The sequence below is a fragment of the Melanerpes formicivorus genome, unplaced genomic scaffold, assembly GCF_026170545.1.
Source record: "Melanerpes formicivorus ecotype bairdi unplaced genomic scaffold, bMelFor1.0.p_v2 SCAF_83, whole genome shotgun sequence".
NCBI lineage: Eukaryota > Metazoa > Chordata > Aves > Piciformes > Picidae > Melanerpes > Melanerpes formicivorus.
The window spans coordinates 94194-118986 of record NW_027142435.1 but is presented as its reverse complement, the minus strand read 5'-3'; the positions used below and the strand labels follow the sequence as shown (position 1 = coordinate 118986).

Sequence of the window (24793 nt, the reverse complement as noted above, 5' to 3'; positions counted from 1 at the left end):
CTCACACAGGCACACTTTTTTACTTATTCAGGCTATTTCTTACCAACTAGGTGGAAGAAAAAGCAAAGTTTGATGGTATTTTTGAAAGCCTTTTGCCAGTAAATGGTTTACTTTCAGGAGACAAAGTAAAACCAGTACTGATGAATTCAAAGCTACCTCTTGATATCCTAGGAAGGGTAAGTATACTGTTTACTTCTGTCTAGCGTCTCATAGTTGCAATGTTAAATATTTAAATGTAACTTACCAGCATAAGATCAGGTTTTGGCTGGGATTTTACATTGAGTCCATGCTGTAAAGCAAGAATGTTAAGCAGGCTCTGAAGTCTTCCACTTCGAAATAAGAATAATAGTAATTTGTGCCCTAGAGTAGATTTGCTTAATTATGTCTGTATTCATTTTTTAAGAGCTGAAAATTTTTCTTTTTATTGTTTAAAACAACCCTAGCTTGCCTGCGCCATAGTAGCTGTTACAGCATTATACTCCATCGTGTTGTCCTTTTTCCAAACACAAGCAGATGTGGCTCAGTTGGTAGCGCATAAGACCCTTAACGAGAAGGTCGTGAGTTCAAGTCTGCAGTGGGCAGTAGTGTCCTCCCTACTCTAGTCCATGAGGTCTGTGGTGACAGGTTGGACTTGATGATCTTTGAGGTCTCTTCCAACCATAGTGATACTGATACAAGTGATAGGACTTGCCATTACATCTACCCAGTGTTTGTACAAGAGAACACTTTAAAAGAGCCCAGTTTACTGTAGCTGTCAAACTGTCAAGTATTTTTTTCAAGTGTATTTATAAATACTTCTGAGATCTGAGTTTAATGCATGCATTGCATATTAGCAAGGGAAGCAAACCTTAAAGCATTGATCTGCTTCCATTTAAAACACTTTCTTTAATGTTTTGCCTATTGATATGACTGAGAGTGGATACATTCTATGTAAGAGATTTATCTGCATGATACACTTTCTTTAGGAAGAGCTACCTCTTCTCTGAGTTAACTACAGAATCTAAGTATGACTTGTTTCAGTTCTGTACTTGACTATTATGGAGTACTCAGTCTTGAAAGGCTTTGTGTTTATCTTGTTATTGTCATTGTAGAAGTTCAGGAAGCATGTTCCTGTTCCAGAAGAGTTTGTCAACAAGATAGGGGACTGAGGAATTGGGCAAAGGACTACTCAAAGAGCTTAAATTTGTACAGTGATAAAGCTGGGAGCAGAGTTCAGATGGTTGAGCCTCAGTTCTTAGCTTTCTGTCCACTCTTCTTGGCTGTCTCCAAGTCATATTGATGATTCAACGGGGATAGCTGATTGCTAAGTATTAGAGTACACAAAGTTTTATATCCTTCTCAGTCTCCTGTAAGTTTTATTGACTGTACTTTTATCATAACTGCTGTAGGTCTGGGATCTCAGTGATATTGATAAAGATGGTCACTTGGACAAGGACGAATTTGCTGTGGTAGGTTGCTTTAAATTCCCAATTCACGGTGTGCCTGATAGAGCAAATAGGTCGTCATTTTCCTCAGGAGCACTGCAGGTTTTTTCTGCTGCAGTTGACTGTTGTAAATGGTCCACATGGAGCTATTAAATAACCTTTCTCAAATCCATGTATTAACTCTTCCCTGTGTCATCAAGACTAAACTTTTTGGAATTACATGCAAAATTGTCTGCTCTGATTTTAAATCTTTGATCTCAGTCTTTGTTTTACTTACATGTAAATGAAGCACTGAAAATCTTACTGCTTTTTTCCCTTAATTGTTAATGTTATCTGACCTTTTTGCCTTTGCAGGCAATGCATTTGGTTTATAGAGCCCTTGAGAAAGAGCCAGTTCCTTCACTATTACCCCCTTCTCTCATACCACCTTCTAAAAGAAAGAAGATGTCTGTCTTTCCTGGTGCAGTTCCTGTTCTCCCTGCAAGTCCTCCGCCAAAAGATAGCCTCCGTTCTACCCCTTCTCATGGTAGTGTCAACAGTCTAAACAGCACAGGGAGTTTGTCTCCCAAGCACAGCATCAAGCAAGCACAGGTAATTTCCACACCCCCACACCCCCCCTGGTTTTTTGTATCAGTAAACTGCATGGAAAAAACCACTGTTTTTTTTTTTTTTTTTTAATGTAAATTTCTGCCTCATGAATGTTTTTCTGAGAATATGTTGTTGGGTGATTTGGGTGGAAGAAATGAAATGAGAATGCTAAGACTTGGAAGAATCGAGGAAGGAAAGGTGAATTTTAGGAGGAGGGACCTTGAGGTGGCAAATCTAATGGGAATTTTCACTTTTCACAGAAAGTGAAACCACGGAAAGGTTTTATTCATCTATCTGCTTCTATACCAAAAAAATCATTAATCTATCTCTTAAAGCTCCTGCATTATTAGCATAAGGACTTATTATACCTAGTTGGGTCCATATTTCCAAGGAATGAATGCTTTTCATAAAATCACAAAATGGATTGGGTTGGAAGGAACCTTGAAGATCATCTAGTTCCACCACCTTGCCATGGGCAGGGATGTCTCCTACTAGACTAGGTTGCTCAAGGTCCTTAATATGCCACACCATCCAACCTGCCTTTGAACACTTCAGGCTTGGAGCCTCCACAGTTTCTCTGTGTAACCTGTTCCACCCTCATGGGGAAGAATTTTTACCTGATCAATAGCTGTTCATCAGCATTTCTAATTCGGATTGAAAGGATCAAGCTAAAACATTATTGGGAAAAGCAGAAATACATGTTTACTAATCAGATTTGATTTTGCAAGGTGTTCAGCATATCTGAATGGTGTTGTGTACACTCTGTGTGTTGATAGGGATACTTTACCTTCTTTTGAAATCTACAACCTTGTCTTCCAGCCCTCTGTGAACTGGGTGGTACCAGTGTCTGAAAAAGTGCGATATGATGACATTTTCTTAAAAACAGACACAGACATGGATGGGTTTGTGAGTGGCCAGGAAGTAAAGGACATTTTTATGCATTCAGGTCTGTCTCAGAATCTCCTAGCACATATATGGTAAGAATTCCCTGGTAGCTGTGTTTTTGTAATGTGCTGATCTATTCATGCAGAATTGTGTTCCTAATGTTAAAAATCCCACAAACTAAAGCAAAGCCCAACGTCTTCTGTTGCCCTACTACACTATGTGGACTTTATGGGAAAACAAAGGCAAAACAATTACTCACTTTGCTTTTCTGGGATGGGAGTATAGGTCAGTCTGTGAATTGTGATTGTTTTTTTGAGTTCTAATGCTCTAAATATTTTTTTCTCAGAGTAATGCTGTTCTATTCACTTAATAAGTCTAATGAAATCCTGCTCTGTTTATGGAACTCTTTTACTAGGATAAGCAAGCTCTGATGGGGCTGAATCGAAAGGAAATTCCATGAATATCTGTATTTTGGGCTTGTTGGTAGAGAAGAAACAAGCTTTTCTTGTTTATAAGTAAGTATGATCTATTTTTCACTAGGGCTTTGGCAGACACAAGACAGATGGGAAAGCTGAGCAAAGATCAGTTTGCACTAGCAATGTATCTCATTCAGCAGAAGGTCAGTAAAGGGATTGATCCTCCACAAGTGTTGTCTCCAGATATGATTCCTCCCACAGAGAGAAACACTCCAATACAGGTAAGTCATGGATTATTTGTGGATAATACTGAGCTTTTGTGCTTTGAAGGTAATGAATTTTGAGTATTAATGTTACAAATAACAGTTTTTTTGTAGTTTTATGGTAAAAGATTGCCTTTTTTTTGTTTCCTCTTACAAAATCTTTTAACATTTGAAAATATACACAGATGTTTAACAGTGCAAGACAGTAAAGAAAAATCAGTAGAATATTTAATAAAGGAAAAATAATGCTGAGAAAAGTCTAGCATGACTCCTTTGTCAGAGAGAATTGTTGGGAATTTTTTTAACTTTCACATGATCACAGAATCTAGGGGCTGGAAGGGACATTGAAAGATCAACCAGTCCAAACCGCCTGCCAGAGCAGGATCATCTAGGACAGGTCACACGGGAACACATCCAGGCAGGTTTTAAATGTCTCCAGGAAAGGAGACCCCACCACCTGCCTGGGCAGCCTGCTCCAGTGCTCTGTCACCCTCACAGTGGAAAAAGCAACTCTTAAAAGCTGTTTTAATAGTCTGTCCCTGACCATGATCAGAACTAAATTCCTCCCTTGAAAACAGAAATTTTTTGAATGGCTAAATGAAGAGTGCCCAGTTTCTGGGAACTGGTGGTTGATTCACCCCTTGCGGCATGACAGTCCATAGTCCTATGTCTATTGCTGCTAGTACTGCTTTACTGAACCCTGCTTTGTTCCTGTCCTCAATAGTGTGTATGTCTGAAATTTAAGTGAATAAATATCTCTGTCATGTCAATGTAATTTTTTTATATGAACTATAAGGTAATTTTTTTCCCCCTTTTTGGCTTTCCCTAACCAGAAAGCCTCTACACGTACTTTAACTGTTGTTGTTGCTGGTCCTTTTAAGGTTTTTCCTATATCCTTTTCCTGTAGACTCTGACAGGTTACTTGACCCCTGTAGGAACTGAGATCTCAGCACTAACAGAAATGCGTCGTGTGAGTAATTGTTAATGTCCAAAAGAATTTTGTTTGTATGTGCTACTTGTAACATCAAGGGGTTTATTTCTTCATGTTCTGCTGTCTCTTTGCTCTTGTGTTCAGTGGCACTTGCTCTTGGCGTGGTGATAATGTCACAGGAGTGTGAAGTTACCAGGACTGGCCGTTGACCTGGTGATTCTGCTTCCTTCCACAATTTGACATATGCTGTTCTGGCTGGAAGTTCTTTGACAGGCAACTGAGCCTTGGCACATAAAAGTTTCTCATGGACTAGTTCTCTGGAGCTGTCGGCCATAAATACCCCACAGTGCAAGAGCTTTAAACCTCCCATTATTTTCAGTTCACTGTATCTCTCTCTTTGTTTTTTGTTTTTTTTTTTTTTTTTTTAATCTGCTCTGGTTTTAGCTGACTTTCACATGAAAGAAACCGTGCTACTCTTCACATAGCAGATCAATTTTCTGCTCATGTGGAGCAATGACTGTGTTTTCCCAATCAGTGTAGCCACTCAATTGAACTTCACAATCAAATTGAGTAACACTTTACTATGGTCCTGTACAGCTTACAGTACAGGTCTCAGCAAAGCTGAGCTTGAAAATAAAGAACTGATAGTATAAGCTTTTTATTTGCTATCTTGAAGAATTAGTATGGATTGCCATTATTACTTATAATTACTTAATGATATATTAACAAAAGAAATGCTCACCCAAAAGAGAGGACTTAATGAACACATTTAAGCTGCAGATTCACCTATTTTTGCATGAAAAAATTTTATTGTGCTGTTTGTGGTTTGTTGGCTTGGTTCTTGGGGGCTTTATATTGAATAAAGCTAAACTTTCTGTGATTGTCACAGCAATCTCAAGGTGAGCAAACAAGCAAGCTGTGTTTCTTCTACTCAAAATGCTATTTTAAAATGATAGGTCTCCTGGTTTGTCCTAGAAGTGAGTTCAGTCTTGTAGTTTTTGCTCAGTTGCAGTGATTATATTTTTTTTCAAAGAAGTTCTTGTGCTGCTGATAAAATTTGTACCAAATGCTGAGATCCTTTCTTAATCACTTCTAATGACAACTTTTTTGCCTGAAATGCAAGGGATACTCTCTGCATCTTCCCTGCTCTACGCCTGAATGGCTGTAGAAATGATGTGCTGGGAAGTGGTTATAATAGCAGACGTTTGCATGAACAGAAGGTGACTGAAATTACAATCTGACTTCTTTAACTCTACCATTGCCTGCAGTTTTGCTGTCAACATTGTGCATGTCCTTTAACTGCTCTGTTATTTCCTGTCCCATCTGTTCCATGGGCATAGAGAAAGTTACTGTGTTTCGCAGGCAGAGTTGTGTGGCATGCTCAGTGGTTGTTGCATAATTACCTGATGCCTCCAATAGACTTTTCCTAATGCACATGATGAGGATTGTTTTCCACCTCTCTCCTCAGCCTTTGCAAAGGAAAATCTCTGATGACTTGGCCTTTTAACGGAGTATTCTATTCTTAACAGGATAGTTCAAGTTCTGTTGGATCAGGAGAATTTACAGGGGTGAAAGAACTGGATGACATTAGTCAAGAAATTGCACAGCTCCAGAGGTACTGATGCGTCCATTACTTTTGGTTTTTTTTAGCCAGTGTATTATTGCTTGTGATTGAAGTTCATGGACTCACAGAATGGTTTGGGTTGGAAGGGACCTTAAAGACCACCTAGTTATAACCCCACTGCTAGGAGCAGGGACGTCTCCTCCTGGACCAGTTTGCTCAAGGCTTCATCCAACCTGGCTGTGAACACTTTGAGGCTTGGAGCCTCCACAACTTCTCTGGGCAACCTGTTCCAGTGCCTCACCACTCATGGGAAAGCATTTCTTCCTAATGTCTCATCTAAATCCAACTTCTTCCTGTTTGAAGCCATCACCCCTCATCCCATCATTCTAGACTTTGTAACAAGTCCCTCTGCAGCTCCCTTGTAGCCCCCTTCAAATACTGAAAGGCTGCTCTCCCTAGAGCTGACGGCAAATCTCCCACTCCTAACCTACAGTTAATACTGGAAAGCCATCTTAGATTCTATCAGGTAACTTAAGAAGATGGGCTATGGAACAGAGTATTTTATGAAGAATAATTGACACATAGACACATTTACTCCTTTAAAGAATATGGATATGGGCTGTCATTTTTGGCTGTGTGGTGTTTCCAGAATAATAGTGAATTGATTTTTGTGTCTGTATGTATGTGTTGTATTCTTTAATCATTAAGCCCATGAACTAATCTTGTGCTTGAATATCTTACAGAGAAAAATATTCATTGGAGCAGGACATTAGGGAAAGGGAAGAATCAATCAGACAGAAAGCCAATGAAGTTCAGGTAAAAACTGTTTATTATTTTTCATTGTAATCTAAAATAACATACAGGGAATTAAGCATTCTTTCTTTTATCTTTCCTTATGTTGCTTCTCAGAAAGTCTTTCCTCTGATGGGATTTTACTGTAACTTAAAGATCTGTTTGACTAATGCTGTAATTTAGGAGACTGTTGATAATTAGGATGGCTCTGTGCTGTGTCACAGTCTCTGTCCATCATGTGGGCACTGATTTGTTTCCTGGTGTCTCAAACAAGTTTCTGCAGAAACAGAACATGCATGTGCAGGCAGTAGCCTATAAGACGTAGAAAATCTTCTGGATTTTGCTAGCCACTTTGTCTGTTGTTGATCATTCCTGTAATACTGCAGCTAAATGTAAGTAACAAACTGTGGAATTTTCCTCAGGAACTGCAAAATGATTTAGATAGGGAGACAAGTAACTTGCAAGAGCTAGAGGCTCAGAAACAAGATGCCCAAGACCGCTTGGATGAAATGGACCAGCAGAAAGCCAAACTGAAAGATATGCTGAATGATGTGAGGCAGAAATGCCAGGAAGAAACACAGGTGGTGAGTGTGCATTAATGCCAGACATGCTCAACAGTCTTGTGTCTTTTGGTGAAGGAAATTCTATTTGTTTAATGAATAAATGTGCTTGGTTTATTCATTTTTACCATAAATAGCAATTTCTACACAAATACAGAGGTCCAAGAAAGGATTTTGCTAATCTAAATACCTTTCATAGCAGTCATAGAAGGGGAGTTGAACCAGGTGATCTCCAGAGGTCCCTTTCTATGTAGAGCATTACTGTTCTTTGGGCATATGAAACATTCTACCTAATGCAGTATTCCTGACTCAGGAGACAATCCCTAGGCAATGGTGCCTATTTGGTCATTAAACCTCATCAATATTGTGAGTTAAAAGTGAGTTTTCGGGGAATACAATTGCCAAAGTAGCTGATGTATTATTTCAGTTTAGAAACGTAGTGTGTAAGGTCACGTAAGAAAGTGTATGAGGAGAGGCCTATGCAGCTGTGTAATTTTGACTCTTAGAAGCATTAAAACTCTGTTGTTTTATAATAATTGATAAAAGCTTGGATGGAACACAAGCCAAGTTCTGAAAATTACAAAATAACCATCTAAGAAACATCTTTTAATTACCTTTATAATTAGTGTGGTGTTTCTTTCCTTTACTATTTCTTGATTTTACTGAGTGTCCTGTGTAGTTTTTTCAATGATTTTGGATAACATAAGGAGCATGCAGTTACATCAGGTTCTTCCTTAGCAGTTGATAGGTTGCTTTACAACTTTCCATATAGTCCTTATAGTTTATTAAGTTACATTTATTTCAAATTTCACTCTGATTATTTTAACACTTTGTTTCAGATTTCATCACTAAAAATGCAGATTCAATCTCAGGAATCTGATTTAAAATTACAGGAAGATGATCTTAACAGAGCAAAAGCAGAGCTGAATCGCCTCCAGCAAGAAGAGACTCAGCTAGAGCAGAGTATCCAGGCTGGAAAAGTGCAGCTTGAAACAATAATCAAATCTTTAAAGTCAACACAGGATGAAATAAACCAGGTATTCACTGTAGTTTGTTCAGCTTCTCTTTTGCTTCTTAAATGGCTAAGAGTTGCACATCACCTAGAAAGATTATTTTTTCAGAAGATGAAAAATAAACCAACAGGTAGTTAATGGAAAAAGAGGCCTTTTTTTGCTTAGTAGATTAAATCCCAGTTTGAGTTTGGTGGGGGGAAAATTGCAACTGTCTGGCAACCATGATTTGAATAAGTTACCAAAGCATTTTTCCCTACTTAGGCAAGAAGTAAACTTTCTCAGCTTCAAGAGAGCCATCAAGAAGTAAATAAGAGTATAGAAGAATATAACGAAGCTCTCAATGGGATTCATGGTGGTAGTCTGACGAATTTAGCAGACATAAGTGAAGGCCTTGGGCAGACAGAAAGAAGCAATTACGGAGCTATGGTAAAAACCTACTATTTTTAATGTCTTTTACAATAATTAGGTTCGCATCTTGCTCTTATTCTGAACTAGTTAAGATGTTTCTTTAGTTGGCTTTTGCTATGGTGGTCAATATTGTGAGCCCTGGAGGGCAAAGCTTTTCATGCTGGTGGCAAACCCTAAGCTTTGGGTTAGGTCTTTTGTTAGGATTTTGAGCCTATAGAACTGTAACAGCAGGGAGATGTAAGCAAACTGTGGGTTTTGGAACTAAACGTTCATTTGTAACCTGTCACACCTTTAGTTTCAGGAAGTAGCTTTAAATACAAAAAGTGTATACCTGCTTGATTATATTTGGACATCTACTTGGTGCTTCTGCATTAGGGAAGCATTTTCCAGATTGCTTGCAAGCACAGTACTTACCATGGGTTCAGGATGAAGTTAAATATGTGTAATCCATGGTATATTAAGAAATGTTCAGCAGGCCTGTTGCTTTTATGTACTATGTTACACTTTAGTTTTATAGAGAAAGTGCTCAGAAGAAAAGTGCAGATTGAAACCAGCAAGACATTGAGAGACACTTCAGTGCTTAGTTTCTATGCTTGCAGGGCTGGCCTAGGCATGATTTTTAATTTCCAGTTGCAACTTCCAGATCTTTCTCTTACTTGCAAAAAACTGAGAACCACTTACTAGGCAAAAACTCCAGTACATGTTCATAGTAAGTCTCTTTGTCAGTCATTCTGTCCCTTTCCTGATGCTTAATTCTTTCCTCTTCCTCCCTCTCTCCCTCTGTTCTTTCCTCCCTCCATTCCTGCTGTTTTGGAAACTTTTTAGTTAAGACTTCTTCAGCAGTTAAACTTTATTGTTTTATATATTGTATCTTTTCATGTTCTGTGTAGCCTCAGGCTACATATTTCTTTCTACTGTGTAATTACTTTTGCTTAGAAGCCACTTACTCTGAAAGTTTAGGAAGTAATTGTTAAGATATTTAAACAGGAATCGAGGTACTGCAGATTTTCTGCTGAATGAATAACTGAGGACTTTAACCATGGTGAGCTGCTGTAATGTTTCTCCCCTTAATTTTTAGGATGATCCTTTTAAAAATAAAGCCTTGATGTTTACCAATAATACACAGGAGTTGCGTACAGACCCATTCCAGTCAGAGGATCCTTTCAAATCTGACCCATTTAAGGGAGCAGACCCTTTCAAAGGCAGTAAGTGACCAATGGCTTACCTGAGACCTCAAAGACCAATTGTTGAGTAAATTATATTTTAATCATATTAATCGCAGACTTTAATCACATTACTAAATAGTGGATAAAACAAATGTTTTTTCTGTTCTGCATAGGTGACCCATTCCAGCATGATCCTTTTGCAGAACAGCCACCTGCTTCAGCAGGTAAAAGCCCTTTTGATGACAGGACAGGTGTGATCTAAACAATTTCTTGCAAAACACAAAAGGTTTCCAGGATTTCTCTGGCTTCAGATTTTTGGTTTGCATGTGGGCATAAAGAAACCTGACAGGGTGTGTTCAGGATCAATATGTTAATGTCATGCATTTAATTCTTTAATAAATTTGTAGCCCTAGCATAAACTTGCTCAAACTTAGTAAATACCCTGTTTAAATAGATATCTAGAAGTTTATCCAATTTACCAAGTTGTTACATGTTTTAATTAGAAAAATTACAGGTCAATTACAGAACAGTTCATGATGGACCCACAAGGTGTTACATTCTACTTACCTTTTACTACTCCTCCTAGACCCATTTGGAGGTGATCCATTTAAGGAAAGTGACCTATTTCATACTTCTGCCCCTGAGGATTTCTTCAAGAAACCAGGGAAGAGTGACCCGTTTACCTCAGATCCATTCACAAAACCCCTTGCTTTACCCTCCAAGGTCAGTATCATGAATGAATATTCACACCACTGCCTCCATCTCATCAATGCTTTTGCTTGTACAGTCATGTAGTGAATCGGAGAGGGGGTTGGACATAGCTAACAGCAGACTTCTGAAGGTGGAGAGAACTGAACACTGTCTATTTAAAATAAAGAAGTGATATAGAGACTCTCTGAATTAATGTAAATGGCTGATCTTTAGAACAAGAAGAAATGGCCTTAAGTTGTGTCAGGGAAGGTTTAGATTGGATTTTAGAAGAAATTTCTTCACTAAAAGGGTTTTGAAACACTGGACCAGGCTCCCCAGGCTGAATCCCCAGCTCAGGAGGTGTTTAAAAGCCACAGAGACAGGCTGAGGAACCTGGTTAAGCACCAGATTTGGTAGACTTGATGATCTTAAAGGTCTTTTCCAACCACAATGACTTTCTGATGCTATGAATATTCAGTCTCTGTTGTTCAGAGACTGGACACACTTCTTATTTTGCCCTGGAAACTAATACTGCTTCTGTTTCAGTGTGATATCATAGTATCAGTCAGGGTTGGAAGGCACCACAAGGATCAGCTAGTTCCAACCCCTCTGCCATTGGCAGGGACACCTCACACTAGATCAGGCTGGCCAGAGCCTATTCCAGCCTGGTCTTAAACACCTCCAGGGACAGGGCCTCAACCACCTCCCTGGACAACCCATTCCAGGGCTTCACCACTCTCACGGGGAAGAACTTCCTCCTCACCTCCAGCCTGAATCTCCCCACCCCCAGCTTCATTCCATTCCCCCTAGTCCTATCACTACCTGAGATCCTGAGAAGATCCTCCCCAGCCTTCTTGTAGGCCCCCTTCAGATACTGGAAGGCCACAATTAGGTCACCTGGGAGCCTTCTCTTCTCCACACTGAACAGCCCCAACTCCTTCAGTCTGTCCTCATAGGAGAGGTGCTCCAGCGCCCTGATCATCCTCGTGGCCCTTCTCTGGACGTGCTCCAGCACGTCCATATCTCTCTTGTAATAGGGGCTCCAGAACTGGAGGCAGTACTCCAGGTGGGGTCTCACCAGAGCTGAGTAGAGGGGGAGAATCACCTCCCTAGACCTGCTGGCCACACATCTCTTAATGCAGCCCAGGATCTGATTTGCTTTCTGGGCTGCAAGCGCACATTAAGAGCTCATGTTGAGCTTCTCGTCCACCAGCACCCCCAAGTCTCTCTCCTCAGGGCTGCTTTCCAGCCAGTCACTGCCCAGCCTGTATTTGTGCCTGGGATTGCCTCGACCCAGATGCAGGACCCTGCTCTTGGTCTTGAAATGTGTTTCACTTGTAGATGCTTGGTGTTCTGTTCAAGGATATCAATAGCCAAATGCACTAATAATGCAAATTTCATATAATCAGCCAGTTTTATCCTACTATATGGCCACTGAACAGAGTGATCTGAGATTGGAATTCATTTATCTTAAAGCAAGAGATTTTGATATGCATAAAAAGACAAATGCACAGTACAGCAGAACAATAATTATGTGTATCTGTTCTTATTTAGCCTGACCCTTTTGAAAGCAGTGATCCTTTTACACCTTCCAGTGTCCCTTCAAAAGGTCCAGGTAAGAAGAAAAAACTTGCTTTTGAAGATGACTAAGGAGGTATTTCTTTATGAAAGAAGAATCAAATGTAAAAGTTGAGAATGAAGAAAGTGTCCTGTGAACGGTTGGCAAAAATCATTGTGGCCCTATTACGGATCATGAAGATTAAGTCTTCACATACACTGTATACTCCACTCTTCTTTTTTCCTCCAAACACCTGGTAGAAAACCTATTGTGTGATGGTGTTCTCTTTAAATATCTCATGCCAGGTCAAAATGCAAGTGCTTTTTAATTACCTGCCTAGTTTTGTGCTTCACTGGCACCAATCATTCTTTGTAGTTGTTAAATACTATTTTAAATAACATTGTGGGGGGTTTCTGTATCTGTTTCAGATCCATTTGGAACACTGGATCCATTTGGCAGTGGTGCTTTTAGTGGTGGTGAGGGATTTGCAGACTTCAGGCAGATGTCAGAGGTAAAGGTTACAGGGAAAGCATCTGTCCTTTTAAAAATGTGTGTACAGATATCTCTTTGTTTGTTTGTTAGGGGTGTGATACAGCTGTAACTTTTCAGGGTTGGGTTCATTTGGGTTGGGTTGTTTGGTTTTTTTTTATAATCAACTGCACCAATTACTTAGCAAAGTGTTTTCCCTCCATCTCAGATGTGGCAAAGTCTTACCAAGGCTGGTAGATTCAGGAGCAATGAATCAACTTTTCACAAATATTTTCAAGTACCAGAGAAGCTAAAGAAATAACTTCTAGTTCTCACTTGTAAGAAAAGGTTTTTGTTCCAGATACTAATATATTTTCATGTCTGACCTTCCTCTAAGTCCTGAAGTCTGCTTCTTAGGTACTTCATCTCTGAGAGTATCCTGACTTGTTCTGAAACTTCTTTGTGAGTATGGGGAGCCAGAGGAAGGTGGAAAACAAGTTGTGCTGACAATTCATAGCTCTTTCTTACCAGCTTTGATGGGGGTTTTGATCTCCACGAGGTGGCAGCAGCCTTTGCAAATATTGATGCGTTTGCCTTGAGCTTGGAGTTTTAGTTCTGAAGGTCCAGCTACAAGTTTTTGCTTTGCCCACAGAATTCTTCTTTCTTCTTTCTAGAATGATAAATTTGCCTGCCTGGCATACTTTTTTGTGCCTTTTTTTTTTTTTTAAGATCAGTATGAGAGTCCTTCACATGAGCCAACTGAATACAAGAAAGATGAAACTTTAAGTACATGGGATTGAAATTTTCCCTGAGCTATTGCAAAGAAAACAAATAGCTGTGTGTAACTTAAGGAAAGCTTGGGGAAATGCTCTCCATTCTGCCATCCACCACGGTTTTGAAGTTTCTGTTATGGTGCTGTTTATCAGAGTAAAGGCCAGGCTGTATTATGACTGTTCATTGCCAAATAGTAAAAAATAGAGTTTTGCTTCCTTTTATTTTACTCATCAGCTTTTTGCTAGGACTAAAAGTTCAAGAAGTATTTTAGCGATGAAGAGTATTAGCAGCTCTGAATGTAGTGAAATCTGTGCACCTCTGTCAGTGGGTGTCAGCCTATCACACCACTGACACATTTCTGGACAGCTGTCCTCATGTTTTAAAGTGAATGTTTTTACTCAAGTTAACTTGTAGCTTTCATGAAACAACAACTATTCCACAATGTGCTTACATTTTTTTTAATCCTTTTTTTTTTTTTTTCTCATCTAGTCAGTAGCTTCAGACCCCTTTGCTGCCTCTTTTGGAGGGATGGGATTTCCAGATGACCCTTTCAAAAGGAAATCAGACATGCCAGCATTGCCACCGAAGAAAAATGTCCCTCCACGACCCAAGCCACCCAGTGGTAAGGAGGCTTTCTTCTTTTAATAGCCAGTTCCCTCCATTACTGGGAACATATGGGCAGTCTTCTATCTCATTATCTTACCTTCCTACATGGTTGAAATAAATGAGAGAATCAGTTAATTAACAATAATTGTGAGTAAACCAGACTGGAACTCTTCAGATTGGAAAACAGATGATCAGGGAGTGGTCTGACAGCCATAAAATCACTTGTGGCAGAAAAAAATGGGGGTGGGAAATGCTATCTTTTCCAAGCAGGCAACAAATGGAATTAGTAAATGGCATCATTGCACCTTCAAAATGAACAAAGAGGTTTGTTTTTAGACAATACTCTAAGATTTTTTGTTTGTTTGTTTTCCCCCAGAAAATATGATGCATGCAAAAATATTTAAAAGGCCCTAAAAAAGAACTGGGTAATTCATAGAAGAGACATCCATCAGGGGCAGTAGGGTTTGCCAATAGCCAAAATACTCTCTCTGGCTCCAGTGTTGCTGGGTGTATGCAAGGTGGTCTGATGTCTGGCTGTATGTTTGTATCTTTATCTTGTACTGATGGTCTTCCTGAGGCATCTGCCTCTAGATACCAACAAGAACAGGGTATAGGGCTAGGCAAACCTTGCCTGATCTGTCCAGGTATGATTCTTCTTGCATTCACATATTGCTGCACTATTGAGATATAACCCATTTTCTGAACATATGGCTTGTTCCTGCTTCAAGTCCATGATGTCTGGAAATTCTTAAGAGAGGTAGGAATCTTCTCTGTTGGAGAGATTTAGTAGAGAAGAATGGAGATTCCTCTTCCAGTGGAGATTTAACTTCTACTTGTTGGCCCTACCTAGAGCTGATTTCCAAAACATTCAGATACCAGTGAAACTGTCTTAAGAACTAAAGCTACTCTGAGCTGATAGTTTCAAGACTAATTTTAAAAACAGTGATATAGTTCAGTTAATACTAGCAGTGAATGTTCAGTTGGATCAAAAAACCCTGATTATGCTAATGAATAGGCACATAATTTTACATCCAGCATGGGTCAACATTAATGTTCTCATGTGTCCACTGACAGTGTTAGGAAGCACAATAGGAAGAAAACACATCTATTACTAGCGTCTCCCTGTCTAAATATGTGGTTTGTCTGCCTTTCAGCTGTTGCATTTTGGAGCAAAGCAGGCACCCTGCACCCATCCTCTTTATAACAGGTGGTGTTAACCTGGCGGGTTTTCAAACCAGTTACACTGGAACCGTCTCCTTGGATACGGTAGAAAGTGCTTTCTATTACTGGGGTATCCTGACAATTTCATTACCTCACCCACAGATTGGAAAAATATTATCTAATACAGGATACTTCTAGGCAGGCATTATTTTGCTCCTATTACTGTGATTTTATTGCTCAAGAGATGATGATGCACACTGCAGCCTTCAAATTAGGGGGTTCTTTGTAGATGAGTATTGATGAAGGTTTGTCAGGAAATGCTCTAGAACTGTGGAAAACTCCTTGAAGCGATCTGTTCCATTCTTGCTTCAGGTAAATATTTTCCACTATTGAAGTACTAGAGCGCCTTCAGTAGTTGAAAAAAACACATTATATGTAATGTTGAGAAATATCAACTAATAGGACACAAATAAATAAAAGCAGAAATATAAAAGCTGAATCTAATCTTATTGCCATTATGAACAATGTTCTTTATTTGGTTTTCAAGGAGAATATGTAAGTAGCCATCTTACTGAAGAAATGTCTGCATAAAATTTATTGTTTAAAGGGCTTATGTAAAGTTGAAAGAGTCAAATACTGAATATACCTATATTATCTCTTTCACGTGGTTGCTTTCTATTTCTTGTTCAAAACATGGTTATTTCTAGCAAACACAGTGTGGTAGGAGCAGAGATGAGAAGTACATGCTGTAGGGTTGACGAACATACATGAGTTTTGGGCATTTGTCTCTTGATTCCCTCTTTTGTACATATGGAGGGATTTGGGGATTTTAGCTTTAATGGTTTGTTTTGAATTTAGATTTGTGCACTCAGCCTTCAATCAGCTTTTTGAAAAATCAGTTTAAACGTGTTCCTTCCCCGCTGCTTGAGAGACACCAAAAGCAAATGTTGTTATGATAAAATAGGCTGAGGAGGAAACAAAGCAGGGGTGTTGTTTTTTTGGTTTTTTTTTAAGCAAATGGGCCTCCTGTGCTTATGCAGTTACACTCCTCCCTTCCTTCCACAACTAAGACAATCTTCAGTGGTTACTTCAAGCATGAGAAATTATATAGTAATAAAGTGTGATTCTAGCAAGAGATACAGGCGTACAAGTGGCTGTTAGAAATGGGAAAGCTGCTCAGAAAACAAACAACAGACAAGAAACTTCCGTTGTTTCTTACCTTTCTCATTGGTCTGTCTAATTAAAAACCAAGTAGGTGATAAAGATCTCACTAAAGGATGGATAGATGTAAGTTACTACCAGGCAAATCTGTAGTTTGCCTTTCTGTTCCCAGTAAAACTCTCATTTCGGTTAAAAGGTTTTGGTTTTTTTTAATATTGAAAAGCAGTTGCATGGCTTGCTTGCATTTTGTTAGGCAGGTGCAAAGAAGACCTGATAGAAAGCTTCACTTGTCCTCAATATTCTGCTGTCAAGTAGAAACTCCTAACAAATATTTTCGTTGAGCATTGAAAGATGTCTGATTTCCTAAGGAGGAGATAGAATAGAATAACCCAGGTTGGAAGAGACCTTCAAGATCATCGCGTCCAACCCATCAACCAATCCAAACCCACCTAAACAACTAACCCATGGCACCAAGCACCTCATCAAGTCTCCTCCTGAACACCTCCAATGATGGTGCCTCCACCACCTCCCCGGGCAGCCCATTCCAATGGGCAATCACTCTCTCTGTATAGAACTTCTTCCTGACATCCAGCCTAAACCTCCCCTGGTGCCAGAGGGGCTGTGGAGTTGTCTTCTGTGGAGAGATTCCAAACTGACTCGAACATGGGCAACCTGTTCTGGGTGACACTACTTTAGCAGGGGGTTGGACTCAATCGTCTCCAGAGGTCCCTTGTGACCCCTACCATGCTGGGAATCTGGGTTTCTGTTGATAGGGGAAACTGGCAAAAATCCACCAGACATTATTCCCAGTTCAATGCTTTTCTTTGTGCAGTTTTCCAGATGCTTGTGTGTCACGAGCCCCCTGATCAGTTCATTGAGGTACTGGAGGGTGTCCTGGACCAGGGCATGGCCAAAGTGTGCCACAGTTCCCACCTGGCCCATGTGCCTGAGGAGTTGTGTGTCAGATCTCATTTCTTTATAAAGGCAGATGCAACTTTGGAACTGATAATAGGGCCAGGGAAACACTTCAAACAGAGCCTCTGTTTACCATTAGTGAAGGTCTGATCAAAAGGCCTGGAAAACCTGTCAAAAAGGTGTATGTAGTTCAGAAAGGCTTTGGATATTTAAGGGAACTTCCCTGCTGCTACCATCTTTGTCAGTAGCAGAATTGCAGTGGATAGTCGTTATTTAGCCTTGTAAACCATGACCTGTTTGCTGGCTGCTTGTCAAGTGAAGACTGCTTGATTGTTTTGGTTTGATTCGGTTTAGTTAGTGTTTTAGTTTTTTTTCAAAACTTGGACACTGAGAAGCAGCTATCATCTGACTGTATTAGCAGCTGCTTCACAGCTGTCTGTGGTTGTCATTGTCTGGAATAGGCAAACACTTACTGGTGGCATGGATTAGACACCCTTGAAAACTAAGGTTGAGAGAAGATGACAATCATGGGATAATCCCCTTAAAGCTGTATCTTGGGATGAATCTCTGTTCTTCATAAATCATTTACCTTCTTCCTCACTCCTCTTTGAATGTCTTTCATGACCTTTTAGATGTTACAGAGTCTTAAACTGATGCTTGCTTGGTCCAAAAGAAATTTGATTAAATGCTCTATTGTGTTTTTTCAATATAACTAAAGGTAAACTGCAGAATTTTTAAACAGAATTGAAGGAAGGCTGATAAATCAATGAACAAAACCAGAGAAAGGCAAAGAGAAGGTGTTTCAGAAGCAGATATGGGTGTACATCAGAGCTCCAACATACCTGTTGGACTCCAGGATCTCGAAGGTCTTTTCCAACCTGGTCTGGTCTATTCTATTCTATTCTTACATGAAAAGATGTGAAAAACCAGCATCTCTGTCCTTTACCTGCTTTAAAATTCTCTTTTTAGATTGAGGAAGAGCGGCTAAGCAAGAGCCCCAGTTCTGCTGACTAGACTGTTCTAATAAAATCCCCGAGGCAGTTTGTGCATGTTCTTTCTCTTCAGGAATGCATTTGCTGTCCGTGCAGTTCCTAATGGACATTAGGTTTCATACAGCTCCCATGGGACTTGGCTGAAGTAATTTGATATTCACCAGGTGGTAATGAAAAACTTGAAGGTTTCTTGGGAGAGAAGTGAAAGGTTTTCTGTATTTATTGATGCAGCATTTTAAATAATGCTTAGAAAGCACAAAAAAAGGATCCAAATATAAACAGGCTTGTGCTTTGTGTTTGGAGTTTGATAGCATGACATTAATTGCTTGTACTAACAAAAATAATAGTAGTCTATACTGATCTGCTTTAGAAAAGGTGCCCTGTGACAGGGATCTAAATTCCAGTGCAAATTATTTTGTCACAGCTGAGTTTTGTAGATTTTCAAGGAGGTGTTACTTTGTCACAGAAGATTCCCTGTAGTGTTTAACACCACTGCACTTTTATATGTCTTATGCTAATTGTTGGGTTTGGTAGGACTTTTTTGTAATTAAAAATAAAAATATCTGAAAGAGCTGACAGATGGGAACTTGTCAGTTAAAATGGGTTTTGTACGTTCTCACAGATGAACAATTATGTTTTCTGCCCAGAGCTGCAGATTGAAATCAGTCAGAGCTCACCGCTAAGTAGTTTCTAGGTAAAAGTTGTTGATTACAAAAAGAGAGAAACAGATTTTTATTTTTTTTTAATCTCTCTCTCTTTTTTTTTTTAAAGTACAGGAAGTTGCTGTGTGGGTGTCAGTGATTGGGTTATAAGTAAAATTCAATGCTCTAGTGCTTTGATCGTGAGACCTGCTGCTTTTGCCCCACCCTTACCACTTCCTTTCCATGCAGCACCATGCATTCCACATTGCGGTTATAACAGTGCTGTTAACCAGTGATATTAGTGGGAGAACCTTCACCACTAACCAGTGCGTAACCTTCAACCTCCTCTAAATTCTTATTGCTTGCTTATAGTGGTTTTGACCTTTCTAATCTTGAAAGAATATAAAAGTCCTAAAAACACAGGGAGAAAACGTATTTTCCAATTTCAGTGTGTTTTCTGAATGCAGTGATTATTTAATCAAACCAATTATTTTTACCACTCTAGCTTTTTTTTTAATCTGTGTAAATATTAATTCATACTAAGTATATTGTATATTAGTGACTCATAGAATCATTTTGGTATGAAAAGGCTGTTAAGATCATTGAGTACAACCATTCTGTAACTCTGTCTGGTGCTAAACCATGTCCCTCAGCACCACATCTCTGAGGCTTTGAAACACCTCCAGGGATGGGAACATAGACTTGGTGTTTAGTAGTGTTTGTTTCTCTATGCTGTGTCTTCAATATCTCCATTAGATGAAAATTAAGACTTTGTAGTTTGTTCAGTGTCTTGCATAAAAAGCCATGTTAAAACCAAAGCTTGGTTGCTTTATTGCCTGCATTTGCCCATTTCATTTCTTGAAAGAAAATTCTGTCTGCTGAATACAGAGTGCTTAAACATGTCACATTTTTGTGGCCATTCTTCTTGGCCTGCACCATGTGCAATGTGCCTGGTATATGAGGCTGCATACAGCATTGCATCATGTATTTAGCCACTCGATTTTTGAGAAGCCAGAAGCCATGTGTAACCAGGAGTGATGAACGAAAGCGCTGTATGAATCAGGAAAAAGTGTGCACTAATTCTCTTGCATGGGCGTGCAGGAGTGTTATTTATTTCTGAGTGGTACCACACACCTGTTTCCTCAGCACCTCTCAAGTACCCAGAGTTATTCACCAGTAGCACAGTGCCTGTTTACCTTCAGGTTTTTGCCTCATCTGCAGCTGAGAGCGAAAACTTCAGCCTCAAAGTTTGACTGACGGGAAAGATTTCTTTTTTTATTTTAATTTTTTTTCATCCTTTCTAGGAGCCCTGACAGTTGCATTAGAGCACAGGCATCCTGTGTTGGGTAGGATAAATGACTCATGGGTGGAGCATCTGCACAGCCACAATCTAAAAATTCCATTCACCCTTTGATTCTGTTGTTTTTGCTGATCTCTCACAGTAATGGTATTTAAGAAGTGATTGTGAAAGGTTTTTCAGAATCTGTCTCAATGCAGGTTGTTCAGCTGGATGTGCAACGATTTATCTTCTCCCTTTTCAAGAACTTTGTACTTTTTAGAATATTTCTTTGGGGCAAAGGTTTTCACAGTAGCTCAAGATGCAGATTTTGCAAATATTAAGCAAAAACGGTTTTAGGGCTTTTTTGCATAGGAAAATATTTTTTCCTTCTGTTACTAAAAATACATGATGTGATTTCGTGCAAAGGGCATTACCAGCAAAGAGGTGAGTTTGAAATACAGTGCAGAAATAGCCCCTATTGAAGACAAATACATCTGAGTATTCTGTAGAAAATTGGTTTTAATGTAACTAATCTTCAAGCACATTTTGAAGGCTGGTGATTATTTTTCTATATGTTCTAAAGCTCTCAGTTTATGCATTTTCTATTCCACATTAGTGGAAGAGCTAGGTAGTGGATAAAACATGCTGAGTAAGGTAGGAATGATAGATAAATTTGGTAGAGCGCTGAGGGAAGGAGGTGCTGGGAGGCACCTCACACTCTACAGTCTCCGGAGTTCTCTATAGTAACACTTCCTCTGCCTGAGAAAAGATCTAAGAGGCGGGAGCCCTGGTATTGTATGTTCAGGTATAATTGCAGGTATGGGGTGAACGCACTGTCAATATTTATCTTTTATAGCACAACTTTGTCTTCTTCGAGCATATTTTTCACTTCAGAAAGTTTCCTGGAAAGGACTGTGTGTTCAGTGAAAGCTTGAAGTTGTGCCGTCTCAATCTGCCCCCATTTGCTTGTGAGCATGCAGAGCCCAGTTTGCAAACACATGAATACAGGCAGCTTCTCATTGTTCAGTAAGAGGCTCTGGAAAGCAGAGAATTAGGAGCAGTGTTGAAACATAGAACATAGAGAGGGCTGTCCATGTTTCATTTAATTTTCAAGATCTTGTAATTCAGTATGACAAATTCTGTAATTGCATTCTGCTAGTGTCTTGAGCTAGAAATCTCAACCTTCAAGTTTGCTGTGGGGCATGAAATTAGATAAAGCCTTCAGATGGGTGGAGTTCACTCCAAGTTAACAGCATTTGCTGTGGTAAACCATTTTGTTCATCATCTCTTTTTGCTGAAGTGAGTCCTCGGTGTGGTTTGGGTGCACCACTTGGGTAACTGCTGAAACTGCTGTGGTTTCAGATTAAGACCTGTTTTGCTTTTTTCTGAACTTTTTTCCCCCTGAAACTATTAGCAGAAACATCAAATAAGTAAAGGGTTACAACTGTTTGCACTTTCATACTGCTGTGCCTCAAAAACAATGAGCAGTCTCCTGTGAAAATGTAACATTTTCCAGTGAATACCAGATTAATGCAATCTCAGTTACTGCTAAGAGCATATTGTGCAATATTACGATTTTACTGATGTCCTTCAGTTCAGTTGGTGACTTTTTAATATGATTTGGTGGGTTTTTTTTGTGTTACATTATAAAGATATTTCATCCACATCCTTACATACTAAATGTGGAATACAAAAGTCTTTGTGTGCTTAAGTGTACACTTAGTGTGCCAGGAGGTTCACACTTGATGCAAACCAGCAAGGATGTCAGAAAAGATAATTGTGGTGGTGGTGTTTGTGGGAACCCAGGGACTAGCTGATGGGATGTTTAGCTGGCCTTTATGACTGTGTGGGGCCCTGGAGTGTGATAAGAGATGTTGTACCCCGAACCGTGTGAGAAAGGATGGGAGTAAAAAATAACAAAGTGCTGCATCCTTGAAGCAGGTGGGAAAGGCAACTGGGGAGAAAAGCACCTGTTAAAAATAGAGATAAAACAGTGGGCTTAAGGGGGGTAGGCTGCAGGAAAGTGGAACTGTACTGTTAATGAACTCCTCAATAAAATAGCCACCAGCTCCACAGATCGTGGCCATTTGTCCCACCCTGCAGCCATAGTCATCTCCTTGCAGACTGCTCTGTCAGTTTGTATCCTAGCTCACGGTGGTGGGGCCGGCTGGATCAGCACCACTGTATTTGTCACAATTCTCGTGGGCACACTGCAGTTGTTACTCATTAGCTAGTAAATTAGTAAATTTGAACATCTGTCTGAACTAACCAAGTTTCTGCCAGACCTCAAAACCATATTTGCTGCACGTGGCAGGATACAACAAACTACAGGCAATGTACAAAGTGTAGTGAAGAGAGCTTGTTCAGGACTCTGTCCTGAATGCCAAGATTGGTGTGTTCAGAGTGGGCACCCTCTTTCACTGTTTCTTCAAAGTAACAAAATTACAACCTTTCCTGTTTGTTAACGTAAAAACCTGAAGAAAACTGCACTTAGGATGTAAAGTGGAAATCTGCAATATTATTAGCAGTAACTGTAGTATTCGTGGTGAATTTCCTCTACAGCAAAGTTATTCTTTGTGATCTCTTTGCTGAGCAAACACAGTGCAAATGCCACATTTAGATTAACAGTCACCAGTTCCACAAAGTGGTTTCAGCGGCAACAGGTTTAACTAAGAAAAGGGCAGCTTAAAAGGTGTCATTTGGACCTCTATTTTTGGGACAATATAGGGTGAAGGATGCTAGGGCATATTTCCCTTCACAGCAGGTGAAGGAAGGCTACTGGATAGGTTATTGTAGTGCAAGGTTGCTGATCTGTATTTCTCTTTCACGAATGAGGATTTCCACAGGTTTGAGCAAATATTACAAAGTTCACCAAAGTACCTTCCTGAAATGTCTTAGGCATGCCAAGCACATCCTCTGAAATTCAGGGTTTCAACTAATTTTCTCTGTATTTTCCTAGTAATCTGATGTGGATAAATTATATGATTGCTATTGGAGTTCAAAGAGTTGGGCGCTTTAAAAAACTCTATTAATGCAAATTGTTATGCAGGAACTTGTAAATACTTGTTCCTTTTAAAGTGTTTCTAGATTCTCCTTTTATCATTTGTCAAGTACACATTATAATCAGTACTGTTCATCCAAAGAGGATGTCCATCCTTGAGGCTAGATTGTGGCCCTTTCAGGAGAAACACAAAACTACATTTCTGTTTAGTTGTTTGACCTAAAAAATTGTCCTTTTTGCAGAGGAAATTAAAAACTTTGAGGTTCTAATTTTGGGAAATAAAATATGTAGCTATTATTATGAGCATCCACAACATTTGCTGTGATTCCATTTGTTAGTGGGGTGGAAAGCAAGAACAAGTAGTCCCCTGCAAAAGGTGGGTTGCAAAGAAGCACCCCAGAACACGGATATTTCTTCATCAGTCTCTTTTCCCTTTTGTGTGTGATGCTAGAAGGGGAAAAGAGTTCCAGGGGAAAAAAAAAATCCCTTAGTGTGTTCTGTGGAGTCCCAGATAAGTTACTCTCTGACTCTATTTGACATCATTGATTATGTATCTTTAGTGATAGACATTTGTAACTATTTTGCCTTTTGTATAATCCCAAATTTAAATTTGAAATACCTCAAATCCTGGAAAATGAGCAATCATTTTAGTCAAATTCTGCTGACCAAATGTCTTTGTATTGTGTTTTATTGTTTAAAATCTTAATGCTATCCATAATGCCATGTGTATGAGTGAGGTAATAAATCAATTTAAATGAAAAAGTGTTTGAGATGATGTGCATTGACAGATGAGTACCATTGTATTTGGTTACATTTGAAACCACTCCAGGAAGAATGGATCATACTCAAGTGTATCAGCACAGTTTCCTGTGTAAAGGGTTTGCAATGTCCCTGGTAAGTAACTTCTCTTTTTCTCCTCTTGTTTTGTTTTTCCTAAACTTTCCAGGTAAAAGTACTCCTGTAAGCCACCTTGGGTCTTCAGATTTTCCCAAGCCCCATGATCCATTCCAGCCATTTGGGGCTGACAGCAGTGACCCGTTTGAAAGTAAAAAGGGGTTTGGGGACCCATTTAGTGGAAAAGATCCATTTGCTCCCTCCTCTTCAAGTAAAACTTCTAGAGACTCTTCCTTGGGGTTTGCAGACTTCAGCTCTGTAAGTTAAGTTCATTGTCTCTGAGCAAACCACTTTCTGCTCTGCTTGCAGGAATCTATTGGGATTTTGTTTTAACTGCAAACCTACTGTTGACTGGTTTCTGTCTCTTAGTACCTTCATGCTGTCCTCATTGTTTTTGTATGATTAATAATTCTGTAATAAAAGGTATTATTTCAATAAAAAAGAAGTTTCATACTAAATTTTAAAGGGTTTACTTGCATTTAAGTTATTTTAGTGCAGTGTGCCTTTACTCACAAATTCTTTGTAGCAGGATCTGTGTATTGTTTTTGTTGCATGGAGGCTATTTTGTAAACTGATTTTTGGAAGCCAATGCTGTAAAGATTGAAAACCAATTGTTGAAAATGTTCCTATAGAGATTTTACTA

The 24793-nt window shown here is 39.4% G+C and overlaps 1 protein-coding gene across 8 annotated transcripts in view; it reads left to right on the top strand.

The window, feature by feature from the left end:
- EPS15L1 (epidermal growth factor receptor pathway substrate 15 like 1) overlaps window positions 1-24793 on the top strand; it is a 48393-nt gene that overhangs the window by 9303 nt on the left and 14297 nt on the right. For 2 of the 8 annotated variants that reach the window (XM_068164918.1, XM_068164923.1), the window contains exons 7-23: window positions 51-176; window positions 1389-1448; window positions 1779-2015; window positions 2832-2989; window positions 3438-3594; window positions 6037-6122; window positions 6815-6887; window positions 7286-7447; window positions 8263-8460; window positions 8698-8862; window positions 9923-10049; window positions 10184-10234; window positions 10597-10733; window positions 12255-12315; window positions 12687-12769; window positions 13990-14122; window positions 24203-24408. In XM_068164918.1, coding sequence (XP_068021019.1) covers window positions 51-176; window positions 1389-1448; window positions 1779-2015; window positions 2832-2989; window positions 3438-3594; window positions 6037-6122; window positions 6815-6887; window positions 7286-7447; window positions 8263-8460; window positions 8698-8862; window positions 9923-10049; window positions 10184-10234; window positions 10597-10733; window positions 12255-12315; window positions 12687-12769; window positions 13990-14122; window positions 24203-24408 — 2220 coding nt within the window. Of the gene's footprint in view, window positions 1-50; window positions 177-1388; window positions 1449-1778; window positions 2016-2831; window positions 2990-3437; window positions 3595-4483; window positions 4547-6036; window positions 6123-6814; window positions 6888-7285; window positions 7448-8262; window positions 8461-8697; window positions 8863-9922; window positions 10050-10183; window positions 10235-10596; window positions 10734-12254; window positions 12316-12686; window positions 12770-13989; window positions 14123-24202; window positions 24409-24793 lie in introns of all 8 variants that reach the window. The other 6 variants (XM_068164919.1, XM_068164920.1, XM_068164916.1 and 3 more) reach the window with 5 other exon arrangements.